At 38.8% G+C, this 16,097-nt stretch overlaps 1 protein-coding gene across 1 annotated transcript in view; it reads right to left on the bottom strand.

Annotated features, from left to right (window-relative positions):
• Window positions 1-16,097, bottom strand: part of CERKL (ceramide kinase like) — a 142,759-nt gene that overhangs the window by 22,836 nt on the left and 103,826 nt on the right. The window contains exons 3-4 of the mRNA XM_059052864.2: window positions 12,017-12,148; window positions 3,749-3,812 (exon numbers count right to left, since the gene is read on the bottom strand). Coding sequence (XP_058908847.1) covers window positions 3,749-3,812; window positions 12,017-12,148 — 196 coding nt within the window. The remainder of the gene's footprint in view (window positions 1-3,748; window positions 3,813-12,016; window positions 12,149-16,097) is intronic.

The raw sequence follows: 16,097 nt of genomic DNA on the forward strand, positions 1-16,097 counted from the left end.
TTAAAAAAAACTCCAAAAACTTAACAAATAATCTTCTTAAACATTATTTACTAATCATTTTGCTTTACTGAATAATATACATAGAATTTCTCTTGGATCTTAAAACTCTCTGTCTGGTCTGTGTCTAAAAAGCTTTAATTTAGATGATTTCCTAGTCACTCCCTACCAACAGCTCCACTAGAGTCAGGCAGAGATGCTTCAGGCTCAAGCTGAGCTCCTCTTTCATCAAAATACCATAGAATCCTGGGGTTACCTTATCCCGACCTTGGGTCTTTTGTATCAATTTCTCAAAAAGTCCTCCTGTAGCCACTCTTTGAACAGATTCAGGAACAGGGAACACATGAATGTAGTGTCTTCCACTTTCAAACAACTCTATTTGTTAGAGAATTGTTCTTTGGAAGCGCCTACAGAAACTGTTCCCGTTGTTCTCCTCCTATGTGTACTTCTCTATGTAATTCTAAGTAGAGTGACTTAAAATTACTATTTTATTAAGATAGTTACACCAACCACCACTTCGTCTCCTAACTGGAAAGACTGGGCTCAAATAAATAAATAAATAAGCTATTTAAAGGATCTTAGAAATATTAGACAACTTGCAACAGGAATTTTAAACTATTATAAGTTCTAATTAATTCAGCATGCTGTAGAGCAGCGGTCTCCAACCTTTTTGGCACCAGGGACCCGTTTTGTGGAAGACAATTTTTCCACGGACGGGGGGCGGTAGAGGTGGGATGGGTTCAGGTGGAAATGCAAACGATGGCGGGGATGAGAAGCATCAGGTGAAGCTGCGCTCCCTCACCCACTGCTCACCTCTTGCCGTATGGCCCAGTTCCTAACAGGCCGCGGACTGGTACTGGTCCTCAGCCTGGGGGTTGGGGACCCCTGATATAGAATTTAGAAACACTGAACTCACTGGAACTCAATTCACATAATGGTTAGGCCAAACTAGTGGGAAGCAGCCTCGTAGCACAGGGAGATCAGCTCGGTGCTTTGTGACCACCTAGAGGGGTGGGATAGGGAGGGTGGGAGGGAGATGCAAGTGGGAGGAGATATGGGAACATATGTATATGTATAACTGATTCTTTGTTGTAAAGCAGAAACTAACACACCATTGTAAAGCAATTATACTCCAATAAAGATGTTAAACAAATGTAGGTAACAACTAAAGGATCTATATATCTTGCACTGCCACACTGCAAAATAACAGCACCTGCCATGTGGAATAAACAAGAATTAAGTATGCTCAGGTAAAGAGAAAAACATTACTTGTTGCGCTTAAGCGATAGTCTTTCATCATTCTGCAAAGTTTTTCTTGATCCTTGCATAGTTAATTACCAGTGGAACTTATTTATAGATACCACATTTATCAGAACATTTCATAACGTTGACAAGCAAGACCAGGTCTAATACCTACAATACCTGTTATTCTTTTTTTTTTTTTTTTTTGATTGTTAACTACTTTTTTTTTTTTTAACATCTTTATTTGAGTATAACTGTTTTACAATAGTGTGTTAGTTTCTCTTTTACAACAAAGTGAATCAGTTATACATATACATATGTTCCCATAACTCTTCCCTCTTTTGTCACCCTCCCTCCCTCCCACCCTCCCTATCCCACCCCTCTAGGTGGTCACTAAGTACAGAGGTGAACTCCCTGTGCTATGCTGTAGCTTCCCACTAGCTATCTAATTTACATTTGGTAGTGTGTATATGTCCCTGCCACTCTCTTACCTGTTATTCTTATTATTTATATAATCACGTTTTGAAGCAAGGACTTATTTGCAATGCAACATCTCTTATATACTCACAAGCTGTGTTTCAGGACTATGCAGCATATTAAGGTAGGTAGCTGGTAGGCATGATTCCCCCAATTACTTTTCTTAAATTGTCTACTTGCAAGATAATTTCCTAAATGTAGCCTATTAATCAATCTGTCTAGCTTTAAGTATAAAGCTCTGAAGTAATCTCCTACCTCATATTCTTCATGCTCAGTATTTATACAACATTGCCATCTAGATTTGCTCCCCTCAATTAAATTCAAATGCTCGAGAGTGTGTGGAGAAAAGGGAACCCTCTTGCACTGTTGGTGGGAATGTAAACTGATACAGCCACTACGGAGCACAGTACAGAGGTTCATTGAAAAACTAAAAATAGAATTACCATACGATCCAGCAATCCCACTACTGGGCATATACCCAGAGAAAAGCATAATTCAAAAAGACACATGCACCCCAATGTTCATTGCAGCAATATTTACAATAGCCAGGTCATGGAAGCAGCCTAAATGCCCATCAACAGACGAATGGATAAAGAAGATGTGGTACATATATATAATGGAATATTACTCAGCCATAAAAAGGAACGAATTTGGGTCATTTGTAGAGACATGGATGGATCTAGAGACTCTCATACAGAGTGAAGTCAGAAAGAGAAAAACAAATATCGTATATTAAAGCATATATGTGGAACCTAGAAAAATGGTACAGATGAACCGGTTTGCAGGGCAGAAATAGAGACACAGATGTAGAGAACAAACGTATGGACACCAAGCGGGGAAAGCGGCGGGGGGTGGTGGTGGTGGTGGTGTGATGAATTGGGCAATTGGGATTGACATGCATACACTGATGTGTATAAAATGGATGACTAATAAGAACATGCTGTATAATAAATTAAATAAAATTCCAAAATTCCAAAAAAATAAATTCCTTTCTGAAAAATTATGTTTTACTTATTAAACTTTCTTCTTCATCCAATAATATTTTTCTCACCAAAGCATTTCTGAAAAACAAACCTACTCATTCTAATTGCATCACTTTCCTCTCTAACACATCCTGATAATTTTTCGGGAAAAGCAAAGCCTTTCATTTCAGTTGAAAAACCCAAATGCCCTTCCTGATATTGTGAGTCTATTGTTGCCCCCCTGCCCATTACCATGTTACACAAATAATTCACATACCTGTCACCTTTTAAAACTCTGAAATATCCACCCTTGCAAAAAAAATCTTCCCTAAAAGAATATGCTTTTAGTCTTGTACATCAATCCAGCACTTTAGCAAATTGATTCACCTAAATTTTAAAAATGTCAATTAAAGTATGTGTCACTTGCCTTGTTTCTAATGTTTGCATGCCAGTGAACAGTTTCTACACACTCCAGCAATGTATTGCAAACAACAGTTTCTAACGCCTACTGTGAATAACATACTTATTTGGTAGCTACTAAATTATAGAAGATAAGTAAAAATTAGCATATTTTTTCATCCTGAAAAAAATATGTGTTTTTACAGAATATTTACACTCAGTCAATCATATCCAAATTAACCAGTGGGTAGCTAGTAATACTATCAATAAATTTGCAAAAAAGGATCACAGTATAGCTATATCACACAATCAATACAATATCTTCCATCAATGCCTTTCTATATACTCACAGGGTTAAAACCAAGAATTAAGGACTACAGAGGCAAATGTGTACACATTAGGTAAGAATAAGGTGATACACTGTGACTTCTCAGTACTTATATTCATATCCCTCCTTTTGCTTTCCTATGCCCGATCCTGTGAGGTGGATGCCTATGCCACAGTACATTATCAGTATTAATTGTTATTACACAGATACAAATGCACTAGAGCCTAATTACATACATCACAAACATTTAAAAATTGTAAGTCTCAAATAGGTGGCTAAAAACTAATGAAAACATTTAATAACATAAGCCATATGACATTTATAGATTAATAATACAACCTACCCATCAAATCCCTGTAGTTCACATTCTTTTAGCAGTGACACGGCATGCCCTTCATATTCTGTTACTATATGAAAAAACACACACACACAGAAAAAGACGAAAGTTTTAAACAAATGATCTACACTTTTTAACTTGGTTTGGCAAAATAATATGCTAAACATATGGTCAGGTTGTAAAACAACATTTATTCTTGAATATTTATATTTTAATCATGGGAAAGAGGATTAAGTGTTACTTGCCTGTTGTGTTTTACAGCTTTATGTAAAAGAGGGTCATATATTTGTTCCAACTACATAAGTCATTTGGGGATATCCCATTAGATAATTTATCTTGGTGCCTGTCTGTTTAGTGTTCCCTAAATAAGACACATTTCCTTTAAATCAGAAGCCTAGGAGCAGCAGTATTTTGAAAATAAGGCATATTAGCTGGCACCAAATAGTCAATGTTAAATCACTTTGGCAACCTTACATGAATAAATTAGTTGAAAGGTTAGTGTAAGATTTACATACTAGAAGAATGTGTGTCTGGAACTGCTAGACTAAAAAGAGGAGGAGTTGGATGTGAAAATGTGAAGCAAAGCCAACACCAAGGATAACAGACCCAACGCCAAGGAGGGTGGCACACAGGCCCACCAGAGCCCAGATTCTCTGAGGAAATGAATCTGTCACTCCCTATTGCCGCCTCTACAGTCATGATGCCCTATGCAGTGTTGCAAATGCCAGAGAAGACAGGATAAACTGGCACACTGCAGATGGCACCAAGCATCCCAACTACATTTAGCATTTTCTAGGGCAGCTTTGCCAGAAGAGACAGCCCAGCTGTACCCACCCATCAAAGATTTCTGATGACTGACATGACACTGCAGATGGATGTTTTTGTGTAAGAATGTGCATCATTATATGCAAGATTACATTAATCTTTCATGCCTGTCTGTCCCTGGTGCCAGCATGGTTCAAGCTTTTCCTACAATGTTTTTAGATATTGTTAAAAATTATCAGTCTTGGTGTCTAAAAGAATCTTTCTGTATCCAGCAGCATTATATTGTAATTCTCCCACAGCTTATTCAAATGGCGTTAACATTCACATGAATAAAGCCTCTCTCTATTAAATTCTATTCAGAAGAAAGTTACAAGAAAGTGAAATATGAAATATTAATATTAATAAATTTAGGTTATCATAAATGATTGTGTGCTGATCATTCATTTATAACTTCAGCAAGTAGTTGCAACCTTAAAAAGCAAAATAATAAAATGTCTTACAAACACACATTAAAAATAATTAAGGATATTAGGAAGAAATATTTATGCTGAGAATCAGTTTATCAAGTCTCGTTTTTATTCCAAAGCTTACTTTGATAAAGCTTTTCAAATCCAAAACAAAATTAGCCTTAAAATTATCTTGTAGCTGAATGCTATTTTTACTTAGGAGAAACTCTGAAATAATAGTCTATTTCTTCCTTTCATCTTGCAGGTGAAATGTGACTATATACTGATGAGAATTATCCAAGAATAGTAATTTTTTTAAGTGACATTGTAAAAGTTAAATAAGATGACTGATCCGGAACAATAGACAGACAAGATGATTGAAACCTGACCACAATATACTAGGACAATGAACAAAGTTTATCAAGTCCTTGGCCTCAGGGAGGTTACATTCTGGAGACAGAGGATACACACTAATTTTTTTCAATGACTGTACAATATAAACTAGTATTAAGTGATTATAAAGAAAAATAATATAGGGGAAAAGGAGAGAGAGTAATCTGAACTACTATTTGGAAGGAGTAGAAGAAATCAAAATATATGTGTTTAGACAGTGTATTATGGGCTCTGGAAGCAGAAAGAACCAGATTCAGGTCACTCCACTCCACATAGACATCAACAGTGGGCTGCTGGGCAGCTGCAGTTTCAAAAGAAAGTTACTAGCCTCTTCTTTCAACTACTTTCTTTTGCCAATGAGACTGACACCCCTCTTACCTAGGAAGTTTGGAGTTTTCATCGTTTACAACTCCTTGAACACACAGTTCTCACTGCTGGGATCCCCCATGCACCCCAACCTTCAGTTTAAATATTACTACCTTCCTCCAATATTGTCTTTCTGAGGAAATGTCTTGAGGTTGATACTGAATGTTGAGGAAACAGGCTGAAGTCAAATCAGATGAGCTCTGATTTGAACATAAGGAAACATTTCTTGGTCTGGTGATAAAATTCTATAATGGGATAAGGTACTGAGATGTCATTTCCTTTCCTGTCCCTTAGGTACTTCAAACTTCCTAAGTTCAAAATACAATCCATCATTTCCACCTTCAAATATACTGCCTTTCAGTTACACTGTTCTTTTGTGTGTTCCATCATCCACTCCCCACTACCCAAGAGAAGAAAATGTCTTCTTTCTAGAGTGTCCCTTTCTTTTACGCTCCAAAATCCCTCCATGACCAAAGCCAGTGGTTTCTGTCTTTTTGTTTATGCGGCTGCATCCAACATTCCTCAAGCCAATGCCCTAGACCTAGTCACCACCATCTTTAATATGCAAACTACATCAGCCTCTCCTCCAGTCTCCCTCTAACATTTATCCCACTCTAGCCAGAATGACCTTTCTCAAGCACACGTTTAACCACATCCCTTCCCTACATAAACACCACTGATGACTATTCATTGTCCCCAGGGATAAAGTTCCAACTCCCTAACTGAGATCCTATTATTAGAAATGGGATTGGTCATATATATACATAATTATCCTAGGGATAATAAAAAGAAATTTTCACCCATAATTCTCTCCCTGTCTAGCTGATTCATGGAACATTTACGATCCAGATTTTTATTAAAATGTAGGTACAACTGGAAGTGAGAGGGCTTCCCTGGTGGCGCAGTGGTTGAGAGCCCGCTTGCTGATGCAGGGGACACGGGTTCGTGCCCTGGTCCGGGAAGATCCCACATGCCGCGGAGCGGCTGGGCCCGTGAGCCATGGCCGCTGAGCCTGCGCGTCCGGAGCCTGTGCTCCGCAGCGGGAGAGGCCACAACAGTGAGAGGCCCACGTACCGCAAAACAAACAAACAAACAAACAAAAAAACTGGAAGTGAGTAATGCCTCAGCGTACTAGCATCTTTTGTAACAGTTTTATCTTCTGCTCTGTGAGATCAGGAACAATTAGAGGCATCTCCACAGAATGGAGGGCTTCAAGTAGAGACATAAAGAGCCAAAGAGAAAGAATTCAAAGAGAAGATTTGGTAAAAGTGTCAAAAGTTAAACACATGGTTGTAGAAGGAGGAAAAAAAGTGACAATAAACCCCACTCTTTTGACAACTCTGCCCAGGGTCAGAAAGGAGGTAAAATTATCTGGTGACTAGGCACTCCCATGGGCCCTGAGCTGGCAGAGATCAAGGCTATATTCAGAGAAGTGTCTTTGACCACGATAATGATACTCAGAATGATAAGGTCTAGCAGATTTGTTACTACCAAGATTGACTGAAGGAGGTGGAATTGCCTGTCTTGAACAAGGGAGATCACCGGCAGACATGAAATCTGTTTTCAAATACCTCAAAGCTCATGGAAAACACGTATTTCATTTATTTTGTATCACTGCTAAAGAGAACATCAACACTGAAAGTCATAAGGTGGCAAACGTCAGCTCACAAGTTCTCCTTGCAGTTTATGTCTTGCACAAAGGCATTTGGCAAAGGATCAGGTACTGACACTTTGTCCAGCCAGTACTCCTATTCAGCATGCGAGGTGACCTTAGACTACATCAGCCCAGAAGAAAGAGCACCTTTTTGTAAGTTAGCACAAAGGAGGTGCTCTTTTCTAATATGACCCTGAACTCCAGCTGAGAATATCCATCAGTATTGTGCAGTAACGGCACACACTGACTCCATCACAGGGTGCCCAGGCCGAGGCTGGGTGTTCTTCCACCAAGAGTGTCACGTGACTGCACTCCACCGTATGAGGGAAAATGAACTAGATGGCCTCCAAAGTTCTTTCCAGTTTACTTTCTCTGCTGCCTTGACTTTTTCACTTTATCGTTCTATGAATTATCGTATGAATCTATGATGTCCAAAATTCCTCTCACACCTTTAATAGTGTAATTCCGAAAGTCTGCTCTAAGAGGAAGAGAAAGAAATGGTATCATATGCCATTTGATTCACATATAAAGTTATTAGGAATAAATAACTCTTATTTTTTAGGTTCTTCCAGTTCTTCTGACACTCTGCCCCCCAACCTCTGGAAATCTGTTCTCTGTATCTACATGTTCTGGTTTCTTTGGGGGAATTTTAAAAAAATATTCCACATATAAGTGAGATCATATGACATTTGTCTTTCTCTGACTTATTTCACATAGCATAATGTCCTCAAGGTCCATTTATGTTGTCCCAAATGGCAGGATTTCCTTCCTTTTTATAGCTGAAGAGTATTCTGTGGTATGGCATGCAAATATATATATATATATGTATAGACACACACACACCACATCTTCTGTATCCATTCATCAACTGACGGACGCTTAGGTTGATTCCATGTCTTGGCTGTTGTAAATAATGCTGCAATCAATATGGGGCACAGATATCTGTTTTGAGTTAGTGTTTTTGTTTCCTTTGGATAAATACCCAGAAGTGTGGAACTGCTGGCTCATATGGTAGTTCTATTTTTAATTTTTTGAGGGGCCTCCATAGTGGCTGCACCAATTTACATTCCCACCAACAATGCATGAGGGTTCCTTTTTCTCCACATCCTCACTGACAGTTGTTATTTCTGGCCTTTTTGAAAATACCCATTCTGACAGGTGTGAGGTGATACCTCATTGTGATTTGATTTGCATTTCCCTGATGATTACTGATGCTGAGCACCTTTTTATGTACCAGTTGGCTATAGGCATATCTTATTTGGAAAAATGTCTACTCAGATTATCTGTGCACTTTTTAACCAGATTCGTTTGTGGGGGGTTTTGCTATTCATTTTTTTTTAATGTATAGAAAAATTCTTTATAATGTATTCATCTAGCTATAATTTTTAGACCATGCCTCATTTATACAGCACTATCTCTTAATGAATTCATCATCATACAGAATTTATTACACAATTCATATTCCATTTGGACTCGGCAGTGCACAGAAGATACGTTAAAACAATGGTCACACTGGACATGCAGAAAATATGTACTCTTTCTGCTTTACTCTTTCATAGAAAATACTTTTTCAAAGTTTGAGTTGAATCTTACTGTTACATAATTTATGAAACTGAAATCAACTGCATTATGACCATGTTTCTATAGTACTTTACAGTACACAAGGTAGTTTTAAATATACTACCTTATTCAAACTATAAAATTATACTGTGAGATAAGCAGGAAGATTCTAAAACTTTTCAGATACCCACATGTTTATTCAGTCCTTCACATGAAACAAGAGACATTTTTAATATAAATATTTAGCCAATATACATATCAAAATGGTTTTATAAGCAAAAGATGCAATTTTATAATTTTGCCTGTAGGAGGAGTGTTAGGCAGCTAATAATTAGCCATGCTGCACAAATATATAAATAAATTCTATATTTGCATTTATGTAATATTCTAATTTTATTTTATCTTAAACTAAATATAATAAGCAAAAACATCTAAAATTCAGGGAAAAAAGGTCCTAGAACATAACATTTTTCTCTCCAATACACTTGTTTTAAGAAGGAAAGCACATTCCTATAATTTCCTCTACCTTAGTTCAGGCCTCATAGGCTGGTTTCCTTTCCTCCAGTCTCTCCCTCTTCTCTTCCAATATTTATTCTGATGACATAATCATCTTTGCTAAACTAGATTACAACACTATGATAAAAAATGTACACCACCTCTGAATCAATGCATGATGAGTAAACTCCTGAGTGTAGCATAAAGATTCATCCTTAATCTGGACTCAGACTTCCTCCTGTGCACTTTGGTGGGAGCCTTCCAAACTTCAGTTCAGGTGTCCTCAGCCTTTAGGAGAAGGGGGTCCCACCCTCATCCCATGGGAAGGGTCTTGATGCTTAAGAGAGTAAGTGCTCTAGGTGGGGTATATGTAGTACATTAGGGTAGTCAAACTGATAGGAAAAAATTTTTAATCCTTGTTCAGGATTAAAACATGTTGAATCTCTTGCATATACACACCTCTCCCCATCTCACTGGATTTGAATAAAGAAGAATTGAATGCATTGGCACCATTTTACGATGATGGAAAGGACAATATTTCAGATAAAGCCAACGTTATAAAAGAACTAGCAAAACACTATGGGTACAGCACACACAGCCATACCCACTTGTATGTGCTGCTAGTGTGCCTGCCTTCTCTCACTTTTCTTTTCTGATATATATATATATATATATATATATATATATATATATATATATATACACACATACTAAATATGTATATTTACTATAACAGTAAACCATTATTTGCCTTCTCTGACTTTCTAAAACTGTCCAGTTCAAATTCTTTTCTTGGGTCTTCTGATCAAAATAAATAAGACCCCTGAGACACCATAATTCCTTTATGTATATCCCAATTATATCTACTTTAAATATATATTTTAATCCCTAATAAATTAAAGGTCACTCAAGAGCAGGTAGTAGAACTTATCCATCTGGCATTGTGCATAGTGTTTAACACAAAGCATTCAACAAGAGTTTCTTGAACTGAATGATATGTAGTAATATCCATGTAAAACTGTTTTGGATACTAAATCAATGAAACAACAATTAAATGTTATTGGGTTCATCAATAAGTTTACTCAACTTTTAATTGGTTCATCCTAATATGAATTTCAAACTTTTCCTTCTTCCAATCCTTGAAAATCTTCAGGGAAAGCAACAATAGATCTGAATCGTTTCTTTTTCTTATAAATCACCTCCAAGTAAGACAACAGCCACAAAGATGAAAGATTAACTCCTTCACTACACTCCTTCACTACAATTTTACTTTAATTCAGAAACTCTTCTTGAGTTTTTCATGGTAGTTTATCTCCAACCTTCATTGTCTCCAACCTGCATTGTAGTAGATGCCTTTTGGGGTGGATGACCTTCTCAAAAAGATTATTGTGGCTGGTGTGTGTGTGTGGGGGGGGGTACGCGGGCCTCTCGCTGTTGTGGCCTCTCCCGTTGCGGAGCACAGGCTCCGGACGTGCAGGCTCAGCGGCCATGGCTCACGGGCCCAGCCGCTCCGTGGCATGTGGGATCTTTCCGGACCGGGGCACGAACCCGTGTCCCCTGCATCGGCAGGTGGGCTCTCAACCACTGCGCCACCAGGGAAGCATGCTGCTTTTTTTTTTAAAGGAATTTCCTTCTACCCCATCCATCAAGTCATGAGATGTAGGTTTATAAACCTTATTTACATTGTGAGACCCATCTCCCCTGGTGACAGGTGAGCAAAGCCAGGTCGCTCTGAATCTCTTCCCTAGGAACTTACAATTGGGACTAGGAGATTCCAAGTACATTCTGGCCTTGTATCCTGAGTAGGCTTATTATGCAATATTTTTCATCAATTAAAATTTACTACAAATTTACACTGTGTGTTAATGAAGCTACACAGAAATAAAACCAGAAGAACTGAGGGTGTGATTCACGATAATGTCAACCCTCCTCACCCCACCCCCGTGGGAAAAATAAGAGTCTCAAGGAAACAAAAGAATCTGGTCACCAAATTTTAAAAGCTGAAAAGAATTTTACTAATCTTCTTTATATGAACTTTAGCATTAGCAAATGTCTGTCTTCCTGGGCACAAACCTAAGCACCCTTCTTATTCTAGACAATGAATTTAAGCTTCTGGCTTCTCTAAATTCATCTAAAATCAGCAGTTAAGTGCTTAGTTTTGACCTAACCAGCAGGGGTCAGAGTCAGAACAAAAACCACCTAATGAAGGATTCCATGGAAAGACATCAAACATTTAAGTGAACAAAAATCAATTGCTGCTGAACTGCAGAGATAATGTTTAAATAGCCAACGTCTCAATGAAGGTATCAAAACGTGTGCAGCCCCCTTAAAAATGATACGTAATAATTTTTAAAGTCTGAAAAAAGGTTTAAAGAGAAAATAGTGATATTCTAATAAAAATAACACAATTAAAAGAAAACAAAATAATTGAATTATAATCCTGGAGCTGGCTGCAGTAAGTTATCGAAGCACATAAACAAGCTTTAGATATTACAAGTAGCTTCCTAAATTTGACTCAAGAACAAACTCAAGGTTATTTTGATTCCTCAAGTATGATTTTTTTTAGAGGTGAAATTATATTCTGCAAATACTTACCTGTTACATCCGTCTTTATTCCTGCAATCTTCAACAGTGGTTCAACCTTCTCATAATAGACCTGAGTAGCTTCTTTTTTGTGGCTTTGGGGGTTCAGGACTATTTTTAATGACTTCGGTCTGTCTGAAAAACCTAAAAGGAAAATATAAAGACAAAAATTATAGTCTCTGATGGCATTTTTTTTCTTTCCCTTTAAAACCATACACTAAGGCCAGTTAGAATGTTATACACCTATTTAATTCGTATTTGCTATTTTTATTTGAAATTCTTCCAAGAGTTTTCCTGAATATGGCATTATTTTAAAACATATCACAGTTCCTAGCAGTGAAATAAGAATATCCCTCTTAAAGTAAATCATGAGTTATAACAAAACATTTAATTTATGAAGGAAGGTGTGAAAGAAAGCGACTTCATGAATATTAGGCAATGATTAAGTATATTTACCAAATCACCGATAATATATCCCATGTTCCTTTAGCATTTGTTTCTGGGGGAAAAAGCAATGGACTATAACATTAAAAAGTCCATTTCCTCTCCTTGGATAAATATGCTCATTATTGGAATTGGGCATTCCAGTAACCCCAGGGCTACCCAGGGCTGACCTGCTGATGAGCCCAGAGTGGAGTAGAGGATGCAAGGCCAGGTCAGGGCCAGCACCCAGAGAAGTGCACGCTGGAAGCTAAAAAGAGGGTTTAGGTCGGAGTTCAAGCCTGAAAAGGGGCCAAGGGAGAAAGAACTCTTCCCTGGGGAATTGGGAAAGCAATGCCTCTCAGCAGGGATTCGGGAATATAGTGCTGCCTCACAGTTGGGGCTGAGATTTGATACTACAATTTTCTGGGCTTGCAAGATGCTTATCACTTAGAGCCCAGTTGGAGCAGGTGCAAAGCAAATTTTCCGTTGTTAGGAAGGGGCAGGAGGGGACAGAGGAGCCAGAAGAAAGCTGACGACTATTTCTTTCATGGTAAGCTCTTCTCACAGGGCCATGCTTCAAGGTTAGAAAAGCAGTTACTAGCATCCATTTTTAATGAAACCGTTACTAAAGCCAAAAGAAAAATGTCCATTACACCCACGTCAGGTTTTGTGCCTCAAGTAGAGACAATATTTCTTACCATATTTGAAAGAATAAAAAATTTTCAACAACACATATTGTTTGAATTCAGGAAGTGTCTTGGCTGGGGACCAGACAGGACGATGCTGAACTCCTTACCTCTTCTGTACTCGGCCCTGGGATCCCATTTTGGTGAGACACTCCTGCCAGTCTCCTAATCACCCAGTCTTGAAACCTCAAAGCCATCCTCAATTCCTTTTTCTTCTTCCAATTCCTACATTCACATGAGTGCCCAGATTCGTGAGGTGATAACTATTTGCTTCCACGCCTCTGCCCTTCCTGGCTGTCTCACTCTGGCTCAGCGTTCTTCAGGACCACTCACAGGTACCTCGCAGCCCCCCTTCCGCCATATCCTCAGACGTCACAGCTCCCAGCAGCCCTGCACTGGTCCAAAGCACCGGGGTTCATCACTGCCTGTGGGGCAAGCCCAAGCCCTGAAAATGACATCCAGAGCCTCCCCCAACCAATTCCAACCTATCCTCTCTCCTCCCTCTCACACATATTCAAGAAGTACTTACTGAGCATTTGCACTGAGTATTGGGAAGAGGTGGAAAGTGATTAACATGTGTTCATGCTTTACAGGGGGAAGACGTATCCAGAAATAGAATCAGTACAAGACAGAACAGATTTCTTAACACGAAGGCACAAAGTGCCCTGGGAGTGGATGAGAGGAGGGTGGTTAATTCTTATTAGGGATCGGAAAAGGCTTCCCAGAGAAGGGAGCATTTGAGCGGGGCTTTGGGCTCATGCTGTTTTCACTACTTGCAATTCCCTCCTGCCTCACACTTCATCCTCCCCTTAGCGAAACAGCAGGGGTAGAGTCAGGGAGGAAATACCAAGCAGTGAGATCAGCACAGAAGATGCTCGAAGCAAACTAAGTGCAGAGGGTTTTCTGTTCCATTTCCACTTCCCCTTCATGACCCAGACCCACTGTGTTACTTGCCGAATACCAGCTGCTAGGCCTTCCTCTGTTCAGTTCACCGTTTCCACCCTGCCTCATCTCCAATCCTGTAAAACTCTGACCACTTTTTTCAAAGCTCACCTCAAATACCACTTCCTCACTGAAGCCCTTCCTGATCACCAGCAGAATTCACCTCTCTGGCTTCTTGCTCCTATGTTACTCTCTGTACCTCTATTACCGATTTTTTATATCATTTATACAGAAAACTCTGATAAAGGACTACAATGTCTCAGGACTCCCACTGGCCAAACCTGGGACAACCCAAAATGGAATAAAGACAGTAACATATCATACATACTACAGTGACTTTTTTAAAAAACCCAACTCCGGAGTCAAACTGACACTAAATACACATATAAATAAAGGAGGAAGAGGAAAAACTTCATCTTAGAGTAACAATTAATAAATACGGGACAATTACACAGTTAGAAAATCACTATTTTCAACCATCATAATAATGATGGATTTAGGCAAGAATCAGCAATGGATGCTGAAACCATCGGTGACAGTCAGTTGGCGAACAAACTATTTACTTATTCTTAAACTCTGTCCTTCCCTATTACTCTGTTTACAGAAAGTAAAAAAGGAATATTTACAGTAGGGAAGTCGGGCAGACACGTCCTCAGTCAAGTGATCAAAGTTAACAACACTCTGAGTGATACAAACCGACACATGTGCCTCATGTACAAGATACACAGCACTAAGGACACACAACTTCTGTGGGATTCCTGCCCCAAGTGCATACATAATGTGGACCTAACAAGATGAAACACTCAGACAAACCCAAGTTGAGGGGCATTCTCAAAATACCTGGCTTAAACTTTTCAAAAATGTCAAGGCCATGAAAGACAAAGAAAAACTGAGGAAGTGTTCCAGATTAAAGGAGACTAAAGAGTGACAACTAAATGCAGTATGTGACTCTGGATCAGGTCAAAACAAAACAAAACTGCCACGAAGGACACTATTAGTGTCCTTTAACCAGGGAGGACGAAGCAGATTAATCTAGGGCTCACTTTTATTAAAACACAAAAAGGACCAGAAACTTGTTCTAAACCCCAGAGTCCAGACAAAAGATCTGTTTAAGTTTCCCTTACCTGGTAAATTTGTTGGAATACCCTAATTTCTCCAGCAGGGACAGACCCAGTAAGGAAGGTGTCTAGCCACCAAATTGCAGTCCTCAAATGCTGTCATACAAACAAACTTTTATTTCCCCCTTTTCCTATATCATGAATGTGGAGGAATAGACATTTGTGGAAATGAGAAACAGTCATTTGGGGTTTGTGAGGATAAGCACATTGCAGTCGAAGGCTTGTAGACCTTAAACATATGTGTAAAAGTCCACGCTAGGGCTTCCCTGGTGGTGCAGTGGTTGAGAGTCTGCCTGCCGATGCAGGGGACACGGGTTCATGCCCCGGTCCAAGAAGATCCCACATTCCGCGGAGTGGCGGGGCCCGTGAGCCATGGCCTCTGGGCCTGCGTGTCTGGAGCCTGTGCTCTGAGATGGGAGAGGCCACAACAGTGAGAGGCCCACGTACAGGAAAAAAAAAAAAAAAAAAAAAAAAAAAGTGCATGCTATACATCCCACCCAATCTTTGTGACACAATCTTCTTAAAATGGCAGGAAAGGGGCTAAAATTATTTTTAAAGACTTTCTAAAAGGATTTAAGCAAAATAATTTTATTTTTAAGCCTCAGTTAACAACAACAGCAATGAAAACTAAATTAATCAGAAAGTCCCATTCCTTAGACATTCTGGTCAATCAAGGGGTTTTTTAATACAAGTCAACAAAGCCAATTTTTTCTTTACCAGAGCACGTATTCATTTCCTCATTTCTCTTTTTCTTTTAGATGATGACTATGAAGATAGAGTCTAAGTATATATGAATTAGGTAGCAATTTGAAATCAATTTAGAGATCAGGATGGAGCTCTCTACCGAATAAAGTCGGATTTTTTAAATGTTCTTAATTAAGTGGAATAAAGAGACATAATTAACAAATCTCCATTCTTCTCTCC

This window comes from Kogia breviceps, chromosome 2 (genome assembly GCF_026419965.1).
Source record: "Kogia breviceps isolate mKogBre1 chromosome 2, mKogBre1 haplotype 1, whole genome shotgun sequence".
Classification (NCBI taxonomy): Eukaryota; Metazoa; Chordata; class Mammalia; order Artiodactyla; family Physeteridae; genus Kogia; species Kogia breviceps.